Source organism: Sturnira hondurensis, unplaced genomic scaffold (genome assembly GCF_014824575.4).
Source record: "Sturnira hondurensis isolate 20B ecotype Veracruz unplaced genomic scaffold, ASM1482457v3 Scaffold0003090, whole genome shotgun sequence".
Lineage (NCBI taxonomy): Eukaryota > Metazoa > Chordata > Mammalia > Chiroptera > Phyllostomidae > Sturnira > Sturnira hondurensis.
Window position 1 is genome coordinate 2,166,646 of NW_028075721.1, and position 13,233 is coordinate 2,179,878.

Genomic DNA, 13,233 nt, shown 5'->3' on the forward strand with positions numbered 1-13,233 from the left:
GAGATGCCAAAAACCAAACCACCAGTGAAATAATTTTAGAAAACAAATCTAACTAAAAGCTATCCAAAAGGCACTGGGTCATATAACCAACCTGACCCAGGTAAGAAGGGTCTGGGCCTGGGGAACCCAGGCAAGAGTAAGGGCCCAATAGGGTGGCTTGCCCCTCCGTTTGAGGAGCTTGGCTTTGAGACTGGCCTGTGCTCCTCCTGAGCAGTGGAGCAGCCCAGTCACTGCCTACAGCTACCTGATACTCCGGGAGCCTAGAGCATGGAAACACCCCACCTCCGCTCTAGCCTAATCCTAACCCACAACTGGGGTGGGAGCTGGAAAGGTGACAGATGAAGGGGACATGGGTCCAGGAGCCCAGGATCGGGGTGTTCATCAGGCTCTGCAGCAGACTCCCCTGGAGAGGCCCCTGCCTGTCTGTCCAGTGGGCACAGACATCCAAGAGAGTACTCAACAGGGCAGTGTGAGTGTGCTGGAAGTGGCGCGCCGGTGCCACTAAGCCCTGGTCATAGTAGATCCAGACAGGTTATGTTCCTCGGAGCTACAGGCTGTTGGATCCACTGTTCACCTTCACGCCTGAAGTCAAACCTGTGATACCAAGCTAGATATAAACACCTATTTCCTCAGCTCTGGGTCCAGGTGGGGTTTCTGAGGAATGGCTCTGGCTCACCCACCCCCACTTCCACCTCTGGGCCTTAGGCCCAGACTGGGCTGGGGAGGCACTGGAGGATATGAAGCAAAATGGGACTCACGTAGGACAAGTCCTCAAGGACCTTGCCCAGGGCCTGCCCTGACACACAGCTGCTGTCAGAGCCACTGGAGCCACTAGCTGATGGGCACTGGGACGAGACCTCTGAGTCCTCAGGAGCTAGGGAGGGAGAACAGGTGAGCTGTCAGCAGGGGTGGCCCAGACCCCAGGTCATGCCCTCCTGCCCCTGGCTTAGCCCAGACCTACTCAAGGATGGCTGGCTACCCAGTTCCACTTCAGCCTCCAGCACTGGTTCCTCTGGGAAGCTGGTGGAATACAGGGGGCAGCGGAGGCCCTGAAGAGCTGGGTCTCTGTACAGGTGCAAATTCAGGGACCCCAGTACAGAGCAGGAGGCAGGGTCTGCAGGAAGGGAGCACGAGGTCCCCAGGTAGGGGTTGTCACAGTCGAAGGGGGCCACAGCAATGGAGGCCCGAGAACGAACTTCTGCAAAAGAGAGGGTCAGGGTGGGACCAGTGAGAGCCCACCTGGGCCCAGGTCCTGCGGAAAGTGAAGACTGGGGCTGACAGAGGTCTGCTTTGCCTCCCACACAGCTCTCCTCACCCACACCGTGTAAGGCTACCTTGGCACTTCAAAACATAGTTGATGGTGCGGTCGCTGATAGCTTCCTCATTAGGGGCGATGTCCCGGAAGGCTTTGTTCCCCACACCCATGGACACCATCTCAGCCATGCGCACCTCTGGGTGAAGAAGACATCAGCCTGGCCACCAGCCTCCATCTGTTTCTTCCCCTTCAGTCTTTCCTCGATGCCCATGCCCCTCAGACAAACCACCCTGCGCATTGAGCCTTTGTGTGGCCAGACTCTTCCCAGCAACCCTGTGGGCAGGTGTAATTCCCCTTGTAGAGACAAGGCCTCTGAAACTCAGAGAGGTTAATACTGTGTCTACAGAGGCAGCGAAGGCAGGACTGCTGACTCAGAGGTTCTTTCTGCTGCACTGGCTGCTGCTGCTGGACCGCCTTCCCACTTCCTGAGCATCTCTAAGTCCCCGGGCCCTCCTTGAGCCCCTGTAGGACAACAGAAATCTCCAGGGTGAAGTAGGGGCAGGGCCCTACCCTTGTTGTGGACAGCCTGCTTCCAGAGCAGGTGGGAGATGTCAGCTGTCCAAGCTTGCTTGGTGGCCAAGCTGGCAGCCTGCATCACAAAGGTGTCCCTGGCCTTGCGACGGCGGAACCAGATCTCGAAGCGCAGGTTGCTGTCCCCACAGCACTCAGTGAGGCCGAGGTCGGCCATCTGTGTGAGCAGCAGAGGCATGGGGTGAGGCACTGGGAAGCAGGGCGGCGCAGGGCGGAATGGGTGGGAGGCTACCTTGAAGGAGCGCTTGTAGGCAAAGGTGTCGATGCCTGTGGGTCCTCGGCGAGGTTTGCTGAAGAGCAGCAGCTCCTCAAAGAGGAACACGCGGCGTAGGGACTTGTGGCGCCCAGTGCGCACCGTGAACTCATCTTGTCGCACCAACTGCCCCTGCTCCTTGAGGTTAACCTGCCAAGTTGGGGCCCAGTGGGTAACCAACCCTTTCTGCCCCCTTCCCTTGACACCCACTGAATATGGGTGGGTGTCAACCCACCACGACCTGGTATGACTCACGTCACAGCCCTGGATGGCATCCATGGCAAGCAGGTCATTGCCATGTCGCAGCTGGAAGTGCACCAGGCTCTGGGCGGCCCTCAAGGCACTCAGCTCCTGCGTGGGCCCCCCACAAGCCCGTGCCAGCTCCTGGAGCAGCAGTGCGTATTTGCTCATGCGCTGGATGGGCTTTAGGAGGTAGGAGGCCAAGTCCAGGTGGTCTCCCAGCGCTCGCTGCTTGTCCTGCCAGGGGGCAAGAGACCATCAGGCAGCTTAGGGTACTCCCTCCATTCCCCTTCCCCCTAAAGACTCAGGCTCACCTACCTTGAAGAAGGAATGACCATAGCTGGTCATCAGGGCATCAGACCGAGGTTTATTTTTGCTGTACAGCGCATACATCCCAAACTGCACCCTCTGCAAGGACACAAAGCTCAGCCCCAGGTGCATGGGGCCAAACCGCTCTCAGCTTAAGAGGACCAAAATGCCAACAGGCAGCTCCCAGGAAGGCCTCCTGCTGCAGATCCAATCTGCCAGCTTTGAATGAGGGGAGATCTGTGCAGGTGGGGCTTGCCCACAGGCCCTCTGAGGAAGAAGTCTTGCATCCAGCTCCGTTCCTCCCACAACTCTGAGAACACACTCTGGTCTTGCCTCACCTTGGACTGCTTCTCTTCTCACTACCCCTTCACCTGTCTCTTCCTTGATCACTGGGCCTCTTTCCTGCCAAAGGCCTTGCACTTGCTCTTTCCTCTGATGGGACCTCTGATGCCAGCCCCTCCCTCTGGCCTCGCCTCAATCCTCACCTTCTGAAAGACCTAACTGCTCTCTGTAAAGGGGAACCCCTGCCCAACTGGTAACTCATGGTCATTTACCCATCCTGATTATTTTCCTCCCAGCCCCAACTATTGTATAGTCTGGAATTACCTTTTTCACTTTTGTGTCTCCTCTTCCTAACTAGGAGCATCCCGAGGGGAAGGGCCTTATTGGTCCCATTCATAGCTGTCCCCAGCACAAGGCCTAACACCAAGCATGTGCCCAACAGCTTTGTTGGGTGTGGCAGAATCAGTGGGGCCATGTGGCCCAGGGGGCTTACATGGCGCAGGAAGGCATAGGCCACCCGGGGTGGGTGCCGTGTGCAGGCTTCCAGCTCACGCAAGAAGAAATGGCAGTGGAAGTCACGCAGCTTCTCCAAGTTGCCAAAGAGGTGGGCACGCTGGCCACGGAGGCCCTGGGGCACATCAGGGCGATCCAGTTCCGGAAAGTAGTTCTCTATGGTATAGTCAAGGGCACGGACATACTCCCGCTCTGTAGCCACCATCTCTGCCAGTACCAGCTGGAGCCTACCAGGGAGGTGGAGTCAGGACCCTGGACATCTGCCCTGCCTCTGCCCTCCCTGCCCTGCCCAGTGACTGTACCTGTTGGGACTCTTGGGCTCAGAGCCGCCTGGCAGAGGCATGGTAGGGGGTGACCCTGGCTGGGCACCACATCCCATCTCTGGTCTGTGGCAGGCAGCCACAATGGCCGCATGGTGGCAGTGGTGGACAGACTCTCTGAGACTCTGCCCCAGATTCCGATCCAGGCTGTATGCCTTCCTCAGAGGAGGGGTGGCAGGTGCAGCTGGGACCTGGCTGACACAGAGGCTAGCTGTGCTGCCCGTCAGTGGTGGCTTCAGTGCAGCCTCTAGCTTCTGGTCCAGGGCCAGCCAGGTGTCCTGGCACTGTGCCCAGGCCCAGCGGCACTCCTGGCGGATGCTTTCGGAGCCCAGCCCTGTGGCCAGAGCCCACATCTTTCGGAAGTGGGCAGGAGGCAAGTCCGGGTACTTGCTCCAATGTAGCTGCAGCCGCTGCAGCACAACCCCCGGGCGCTCCTGCTGCAACTCTGCCAGCACTCGCTGCCCCTCCTCAGCCCATGTCGAGGCCTGCAACATCAAGGCCACATGGGCACTGAAGGGGGAGCCCACCAGGACGGCCAAGCCTTCTCTCCATTCTCCAACCTCACACGATGCTGGTCCCAGGCCACATTCCCAGTGGTTGGATTTGGGGTTAGACAAAGATGAGTAAGAATAAGCAGAATGACCAGGAAGAGCTCAGGCTGTGGAAGAGCTGGGCAGCTACCCCTCTGGCCCTACTGACCACCTGGAGGCAGGGACAGGACCCATCACACACCTGCTTGAAGTAACACGACAGCCTCTCAGCATCTGCTAGCCGTTGCCGCCGCTGGGCCAAAGCCCTAGAGAATTCAGTCAGTTGGTCTTGCAGGGCCAGAAATCGGGCCCCAAGGGGGCCCAGTTCAGCTGCTTCCCAGCCAGCCAGTGGCTGCAGAAACTTCTCCCCTTGCTGGATCTGCTCCTAGAAACAGGGACTGGGCTCGGTGACTGGGTCTGGTGGTCTAGCCCCCAAGTCCACGTTTCCTCCACTGACATCTACACATTATCATCAGGTCTGTCCTATAATTAAAAGCCCTCCCCCCGCCCCCACACACATATTTCTCTCTCTCTCTCTCTCTCTCTCTGTCCCTCCCCACAGCCAAATCTCCCTGGAAAAATTGTCCTCACTACCACCACCACTTCACCTCCTTAGCCCACTCCAGTCCCACTCCCACCCACCTCCCTGCAAGTGTCCGGCTCGCCTGAGTCCACAGCTCGGCAACATCCACCCATCTCTCTCCTGGCTCCCAGCCCCTCCCGCTTTCCTGACTCTCCTTGCCCTTGTCTGGTGGTTTCTCCTCCTACTCCCGGACCCTTACCCAACCACTGAACACTGAGGCTCCTGAAGGCCGCCCACCCTATCTCCCCAGGAGATCTTGTGTGACCACACTTCAAATGGCACCCACAGATCCACATCCACCAAGCGACCTTCCACAGCCAGATCTCTCCACTGAGTGACAGGCCCAATCCCGATGGGTGTTCCTCTTACTGCCCCTGTCATCTCTGAAGCACACCCAAGACTGGATTCATGAATGCCCTTCCCCCAGAAAGTTCTTGTCTCCTGGTACCTCTCTCAGGGAGCAGAACCCATTCATTCTTACAACCTCCCTCCCCCTCTTACCCTCTTACATGTGCCCAACACCAAACCCCATCAATTTCTCAGCTCTAACCCCTCTGCTTTCATCCTGGCCAGAGCAACCAGTTCCCACCCGAAACACTGCAATTGCTTTCTTTCTTTCTTTTTTTTTTCTAATCCTCACCCACATGCAGAAAGGAGGGAGAGAGAGAAAGAAACATCGAAGTGAGAGAGAAACTTAGATCAGCTGCCTTTTGTACATGCCCTGACCGGACCAAATCCACTGCCCAGGCATGTGCCCTGAACAGAAATCTAACCCGCAACCTTTTGGTTTATGGGACAATACCCAACCAACTGAGCCACACTGGCCAGAGCAGCAATTGCCTCTTCAGTGGACTCTCCACATCCATTCTCCAAATCATCATCTACCCAGAAACCAGGGTGGGAATGTTCCTAGAACACGGATCTGAATGTGACTTTCCTGCTTAAACTTTCCAGCATTACAGGGCCCAGTGATCTGGCCACAGACCACTTTTCTAGCCTTGTTTAACCTCATCTCACCCTTCTCTCCCTCCCTGTTCTGCTCTGCATTTCAACCTCACTGACCTTCCTATGGTTCCTAGGGCAAGTCATGCTCCCTCCTGCCACAGGACCTTAGCACATGCTGATTGTTCACTCAACCTGCAATGTCTCCTACCTCCAGTCCTCTCTTCCCTGGCTGATCCCAACCTAGCCTTCAGATCTCAGCTCAAAAGTTATTACCTCAGGAAAGCCTGCCTAACACCCCTTCTGGGTCAGGTGTTTATTATATACTCAGGTAGAACCACCTGCATTGCTTCTCTCCAAAGCTTTTTTGCCTCAGTTTGCAAACACAAATATATGATTTTGAACCTTTAATTCTCTGCTGGATTGTAAATCCCAAGAGAGCACAGGATAGATTTACTCACACCCAACCTGCATCCCTAGTCCCTGGCAAAGTGCCCCAATACCTACAGAATGAAGAAGTGGCCAAACTCACCTGGGCAACCTGGTCCAGCTCCTGAAAAGGGCCTTGGGCCTGGAGCAGCATGTCCAGTGAGGGCTCCCTTGGCTCCTCCAGTGCTGGCCAGCCCACCTGCTGTAACCACACTTCAACCTGGAGGGGCACAAACAGGGAAAGCACAACAGCTGTTGTGGGTTGGGTGGTCATGCATGAGCTCAGGGGTGGGGCACATCTGGGTGGGCAGTTCCCACCTGGTGCAGGCCACCCTCCTGGGCCTTCAGTGTCTGGACCAATTCCAGTGCCTGTACTCGGCGGTTACTCTGTAGGGTCAATTGGTGCAGCAGCCCGTCCACACAGCTGTACAGCGCATCGACCTTGTCCACCGCTGGCCTAGGGCAGGGTACACAATCTTAGGGCCCATGTCAGTTGCCTTGCTTCACTCCATCGTATCTTGGGACCACAATCCTGGCTGGTTCTGAGCCAGCCAACTGAGCCATTGGTACGAGATATGGTGCATTGGTGGAAGCTGGGCTCATACCTACCTGTTGTCTGGGCTCTGGATCACCTCTGGGACCTCCTGCTTCAGCCATGCCAGCTCCACGCTCCCCTGGCACTGTAGCCATGTTAGCCGTGGTGAGTCTAGCACGTGCTGCATCAGGACCTGTGCCTGCTGTAGCAGCTGACCAACTTCCTGATTAAAGGCAACACGCAGCAGAGGTGAGCATGAGAGAAGAAGGAGACAGGGAGCATCTGGGGAGGCCTCAGGAGGGGACACTCACCCCAGTCTCCATGGGCTGGGGCACAGCCTTTATGTTCTCAATGGCCTCCTGAAGCAGGGTACACACCACCTGGCAGCTCTGCAGTAGGGCTTCCAGACGCTGTGAGTAGGAGCAGGCATGACAGGGTGGTACACAATGCAGGTCCCAGGCATTCTGGGTTCCAGGCTGTGACAGCCAGCTCTGTGCTGCTCCAGCCAGCCCAGGAGAGGCTCCTCTGCTGGCCGGGTTGCCAGCATACCCACCCTATGCCCTACCCAGTGCACTGACCATGCGGAAGTCCAGCCAGGCCTGATGGCAGTAAGGCAGGCCTCCTCCCAGTGAAGTGGGTAGCGATGAAGTGGAGATGTGGGTCAGCAGGCTCTGATGAGAGGACACCTGCTCTAGCTGCAGGAAGAAAAGGTGTTGTGACCCAGGCCTGGGGAGGCAGTACCCCACCACCACCCCTAGCCAGTATGGTTCAATACCTGCAGCCCTGAAGGCACCTCCTCTGGCATTTTTCCCACCAGCAGCACCTGGTACACAGACCCTGGGACTGCTTCCTGAAAGGAATCTGAGCTCAGCCCTGCCCCCAACCCTATCGTTGGAGGTGGGGAGCTATAATCCTGTACTCACTTGCAGTTGGCTGAGCCCCCAGAAGAGGGAAGAGCTTGGAGGACAAATTCGGGCATCCACTAGCACAGTCAGTCCCAGAGCTTGTACTTCAAGGCTAAAAGGACAAGCTTTGTTCAGTATCTAGTTTCCAGGCCCTGCCATCTCATGGCGCAGGCTCTATCCCCCAGCCTCTCCCAAACCTGGGGATGCTTTGCAAGTAGAGCAGGAGGCGGATGAGTTCGTGGCTGCAGCACTTGGGATGAAGCCAGGTGTGGGTATGGGCACACAGAAGCAGCACCGCCCGGCCTTCCACATCCCGAGTCCCTGAGGGGAGAGGGCAGTGAACACGTGCCCAATCAGGTCACCCTCCCTCCACCACTTCTGGTCCCCTCTGCTACCTGGCAGGGCAGCCATGCCACTGGCCAGCAGCTCCCAGGCGAGGTCTTGGGCCAGGAGGTAGTCAGCAGGCTTAGGGGGTGTGGATCCACTGGGATCTTAGAAAGGGAAATGGCTTGGGTCTTCATTGACCCACCTGCTCAGAGATCCCTTCCTTGGACCTCGACTTCAGCCTAAGTAGGGTCAGAGCCCTCCCCAAATCCTGGCACCTCCCTCCAGGCACTCCCACTCCCTTCCAAGCCATCTCTGCCCAGTGTCCCTTACCTGCCTCCAGCAGCTGTGATGATGTCTCAGATAAAGGGCCTCCAAGGTCCACAGAGTCGAGGTCCAACCGCCCAGTTTCCAAGCTAGCTGGCATTACTCCACCTGGATCTGGGTCTCCCGCCAAGCACCCCCCTTGGCTGGTACCCTTGCCCCGTACCAGGTTGAGGTGGGAGGACACTGGGCATAGGAGACTCTCCACTTCAGAGGGAACGGCTGCCTCTGACTTGCCTGAGGAACCTCCTAAGGTGTTCCTCTGGCTATTCCCTGACTCATCCACAGACATCCGTCCTGGGGTTGATTGGAGCTCCCCAGGCCCGGGGCTGCCCTGTAACCCTTCACCTTGGGCTTCCCCTGCTGGCTGTCTTGGAGGATTGGGGTCCTTAACCTGCATCTGGGGAACAGGTTCCTCCTCATCCCAGGCATCCTTGAAACTGCACACGGCAAACCTCCAGTCCGTGGCGTGGCCGTGGGAGTCTGGAGACTCATCCCCATCCTCCAGGGGCCCTTCCATCAGCCACTCCTTAATGGTGGGGGGGTCTGCTCACGGCAAGCGGGAAAACGGCTGAGGCCTCCGTGTGAGCTGACGCCTCAGCTCACCCAGGAAAAGGGTTGAAAACGGTCGGGAAGCACTTGGCGGATAAAGCAGAAGGCACTAGGCTGTCAGAGATGCCAGTTTTGGTGCCGGGGGCACCGGTTGCCGCAGTTCAAGCCTGAGGAAAGGGGAGAAGGGCGGGAGTCTCCCTTCCGTCCAGGCCCTGCCCGTCCACGCTCACGTGGCTCCCACCATCCGAAGCGCGCTCTCGCGGCTTTGCAGTTCTATGAGGGAGGCGCCGCCTCGTGCTCGCACTCGCCGGCCCAATGGCACCCTAGCTTCTCCCGGGGACTCGCGCGCCTCCCCGCTCGCCAGTCTGCCCGCCGCACTCGCACCCCCAGAACACGACACAGGAATCAGGGAAGACGCCTCGTCCGTACAACCCCAGCCCTCCAACGTACCGCAGCGGAGCCTCGACGGCGCGTAAAAACGCGCCCTCGGCTTTCGCAGGCGCCGCCTCCTGGCCGCGGGGGAGGGAACGCTGCCCCCTGGGGGCTGGAGGACGGAGCCACAGCCCACGGCGCTAGGCCCGACGGCGGATGCCGCTGCCCGCCTTCTCTTCTTCCCCCGCGGGCTAGGATGTCTCGGCTCCACCCGCACCCCAGGCCCCACTGACTTTAACTCAGCTTCTCAGTCTGGTAAGAGCAACGCCCAACGGCTGTCCCACCGTTTCCACTTCCCAAAAAGCAGTGTAGTGCGCAAGTGAGTGAGAAAGTAGTTCCTCCTGGGGGTGGAGGGAGGGAAGGGCTTGGCGGGGTGCGGAGGGGGGATGCAGGAGGGGGTGGTTCTGCCTCAGCCTCCCTAAGCAAAACAAGGCGTACTCATTTCTCTCAGCCAGGAGAAGAGAAGTGTGGGTCCGGCGTCCCTAAGTCCACACTCTCTAAGCCCAGACCAGCTGCTTGGGGCTGCTGGGAGCCAGTAGAGGTATCTTCGTGGAGGGTGGGAGGGAGGGGGTCCGCCATTGTAGCCCCATCTTCCTTCCAGGCCCCAGGCCCAATCACCAAGAAACAAGTTATTTGATCCCATGATGGGGAGAGGGGCTGCTGTCGGGCTGGACAGAGAGAGGGGGGAGGGAGGCCTCTGGGGTGGGAGCAACCCAAACCTGTCAGAATCGACCAATTCACCATGCCTAGATCCTCCACTCCCTTGTATTCCTGGCATTTCTTTCACAAACACCCCTTCCCCAGCCAACACCCGCTTCCCTGCAAAGTCTGGCCAAGGAAGCTAGGAATGAGGTCTGGTCCTGGAGCCAGAGAGATGCTAGCCCAGGCCTGCACCTCCACTTACCTGCTGGTGAGCTCTGGCAACTCAGTTCTCTTTGAGCTTCACTTTACTCACCTGTTTAAAAAAAAAAAAAGCCACTTCTTTCTCTTGGGATTGTCATAAGGACTTGGGAAGACCCTGTATGTCAAATGACCACTCGCTGCCAGCACCGCCCCTCACTTCACCCCCACTCAGGGGGTCCTCAACTGGTGAAAGTCACTTGGATAGTTGACCTGGGAGATCCCTCCCAGTTCTGAGGTATGAGGTCCCTTTGAGGCAAGTTCCTAAAACTCCCCAAAATGTGTGGGAAGATTGTTAGAAGGTCGGCTATATGCCCCACAGCATGCTCAGGCCCTTGATTCCTGGGTGTAATGTCTTTCCCAACTCTAAAGCAAAGCAGGGACCTCCTTTGTGAGCCCAAGGAGACTGCCAGAGGAGGGAACCTGAGCATCGGAAGCAAGCATAGTGGGAACAACAGCAGTCCTCCCTCCTCCCAGCACCCAGAGTCCGGGCTCTCAGCTACCAAGGAGACTTCTTCATGAGCTGATCTGGCTGCAAGAGAGGAAGGAGCCTTAGAGTTGTCCTTCTCCATCCCCAGCGCCTCAGTGGCTGTTCATCCCACCCTCCAGCATCAGTGAGCATCAGGACCAACCTTGGCTCCCTCCCCAGCTATCCCAGGGCCGCCCACTGAGTCACTGCCTCCTGTTCCCTCCCACCCCTTCTGCTGCCCACTCTCTGCCCACCTCCAGCCACCAGCCAGGCCCCCCAGGGAGGGCTAAGAGCTGGGGGGGACCTGCTAGCAGGCACACATAGCCCTGAAATGCCAGAGGCAAATAAAGAGACCTCAAGCCACAGGCCATAGCTAACCCCAGCGCCCCCGGGCACAGGCAAACAGATTAGGGCCAGGCCCTGGTTAATTCACTCCACACAGAATGTGCCTTGTAAGCCAAATGCAGAGAGACTACATGTTGTCCACTTTTGTACTTTAAGCAATGATAAATGCATAGGGGAGGCCTGAGACTGGTCACGTTACCCTTGCCCTTCTGAGGCTCTCCATCCATGAGCCAGATGTCAACCAGATCCACACAAACGGAGACAGACTCAGAGGCTCTGTCTGAAAGGGACACAGAAGAGGTGGAGAGCTACAGTGTGCACAGTCCCAGGATGGCAAAGATATGGATAGAAATGGGAACAGACCGAGGCCTAGTGGGGGATAGTGGGGGCTGGGCCTGGAGTCAGCCTGGGCTGCTGACCACAGCAGGCTCTGTGGGCTGAGGTTGCAGGACTGAGCAGTGACTCATGGGGCCCATCTCCGTGGTTCTCCTGGCAGCAGAATCCACTCATAGCAGCCTTTTCCACTGAGATCATAAAATGCAGATGACCTTCCCTCCCCTGCCCCTTTTCCAACCTCCCCTCACCTTCCCTCAGCCTCCCATTCCTTGCCAATATAAATAAATCAAAGTAAAATGGGAGCTTTGTGCCTCAGTGGGCCTAGTAATAAGGGACCTACAGTTACTGCCCTTACTCCATCCCATATCTTGCATATGCTCTTTAGTATTGCCCCAGACAGTGAGGGTGACATACACCCCAAACTTCTCGAGCTCTCTCACCTTTGGCCTAAATAAACTCCAAACTCCTTAGTGTGGAATCTACGACCGTCCAGAGGCATCAGATCCTTCCTGTCCAGTTCCCATGATGGCCTGGAAAACTCCTCTGATTACAGACCTCAGTCAGCCCTCTGCTACCTGGAATGCCCACACCCGTCTCCCCCTGATGAAAATCCTTCCTCCCTCAAGGCCTGCATGCAGCTCAGGTGGCACTGAGGGCCATTTCCGCCATCCTGCCCAGTCTGGCAGTGACCCATAGATGAGCCCTTGACTTGCTCGCTCTCCTGCATCCCAGATGCCTGTCTCCCTGGCACTGTGCTCACTTGCTTTCTTCCCCCAGTGCCCTTGCCGCCGATCTGCCCCATTGGCCTGGCAGCCCCACTATTCTTAGTTGCCCAGCTCCAGGCCCAGGAGACCCTTTCCATCCCCTCCCTGATACCATTAGTTGCCTGATTGTGTGAATTTGATTTCTACAACTTTTCTAATCTAGTCATTCTCGAAGGACATGTTCTGTGACCCGCCTCCCTCTGGAGTGCTGGTTAAAATGACAAATTTGGGGGGCTCCCAAACACCTGTTGAGTCTACCCCCATAGAACCTTTGGGGTAGGCCCAGGAATTTGCATGCCTGGTAAGCTACCCAGTGATCCCAGTGATTCTGACACTGAAGTCTGAGAATGGCTGCCTGTCCTCTTCATGTCCCAGGGCCGCCTCCCAGCAGGTCTTCTCTCGCCTTTCCTGCTACCAATCCATCCTCCACCCACAGTTTTATACATCGCCCACCTGGCCCCAGCTATATTTGAGCTCCCTAAAGCACATTGGTGCCCACACCACTCCCAGATCTCAATTCTTTCAGGCCAGCTCTCTGCCACCCCCAAAACTCAGCAGGGCTGGCTGCTCCCAACCACATCTCCTGCTGCTTCTTGCTTTTTGCCACGTGTGCTCTAGGCATCTTTTTTCAATGCCTCTCTTTGTACCTAGAATGCAGCCCCCCATCTGCGCCTGCGCGGTCTGAGCCCCTGCGCGCGTGCACGCTCTAACTCCTCCCAAAGCCTGCCCGTATCTCCTCGAGGCTCCACAGCACTTTCAGTGCTCTTTGCCTTTTTCTACAGGATAAAGTAATGACAAGCATTTGCGACCCCTGCCCATAGGCCAGGCTCTGTACCAGATTCTTCTCATTTTGTCATTGAATCCTGATCACAACCTTAAATAAATCTGGTTGTTACCCCATTTTAGAAATGAAGCCTCAGAGGCTCAGAGAGACTATGTAACATGCCTAAGATGACATACCTGGTGAGTGACAGCTGGGACTGTTCATTATGAGGCCTTAATTACTGCCAACTGCATAACACAGAAAAAGTGACTACATTTGTAACCTTTGCAGTGTGCCGAGTCCTTCAGCTCTGTTGAGACAGAAAGTGGATTGGCCG

General features: G+C 56.9%; 1 protein-coding gene across 1 annotated transcript; it reads right to left on the reverse strand.

Moving 5' to 3' along the window:
- Positions 1 to 13: 13 nt before the first annotated feature.
- PLEKHG4 (pleckstrin homology and RhoGEF domain containing G4) lies at positions 14 to 8,855 on the reverse strand. The gene is made up of 21 exons (XM_037041696.1): positions 8,345 to 8,855; positions 8,083 to 8,178; positions 7,885 to 8,008; positions 7,706 to 7,799; positions 7,558 to 7,632; positions 7,361 to 7,477; positions 7,094 to 7,192; positions 6,857 to 7,005; positions 6,566 to 6,704; positions 6,351 to 6,467; positions 4,496 to 4,678; positions 3,746 to 4,248; positions 3,424 to 3,670; positions 2,658 to 2,747; positions 2,355 to 2,576; positions 2,079 to 2,249; positions 1,826 to 2,003; positions 1,335 to 1,451; positions 962 to 1,198; positions 759 to 874; positions 14 to 594 (listed from the first exon to the last, which is right to left on the reverse strand). Exons 1-21 carry the CDS (start codon positions 8,853 to 8,855, stop codon positions 589 to 591), a joined length of 3,591 nt encoding a protein of 1,196 aa, XP_036897591.1. The 3' UTR covers positions 14 to 588.
- Between the last annotated feature and the right edge of the window lie 4,378 nt (positions 8,856 to 13,233).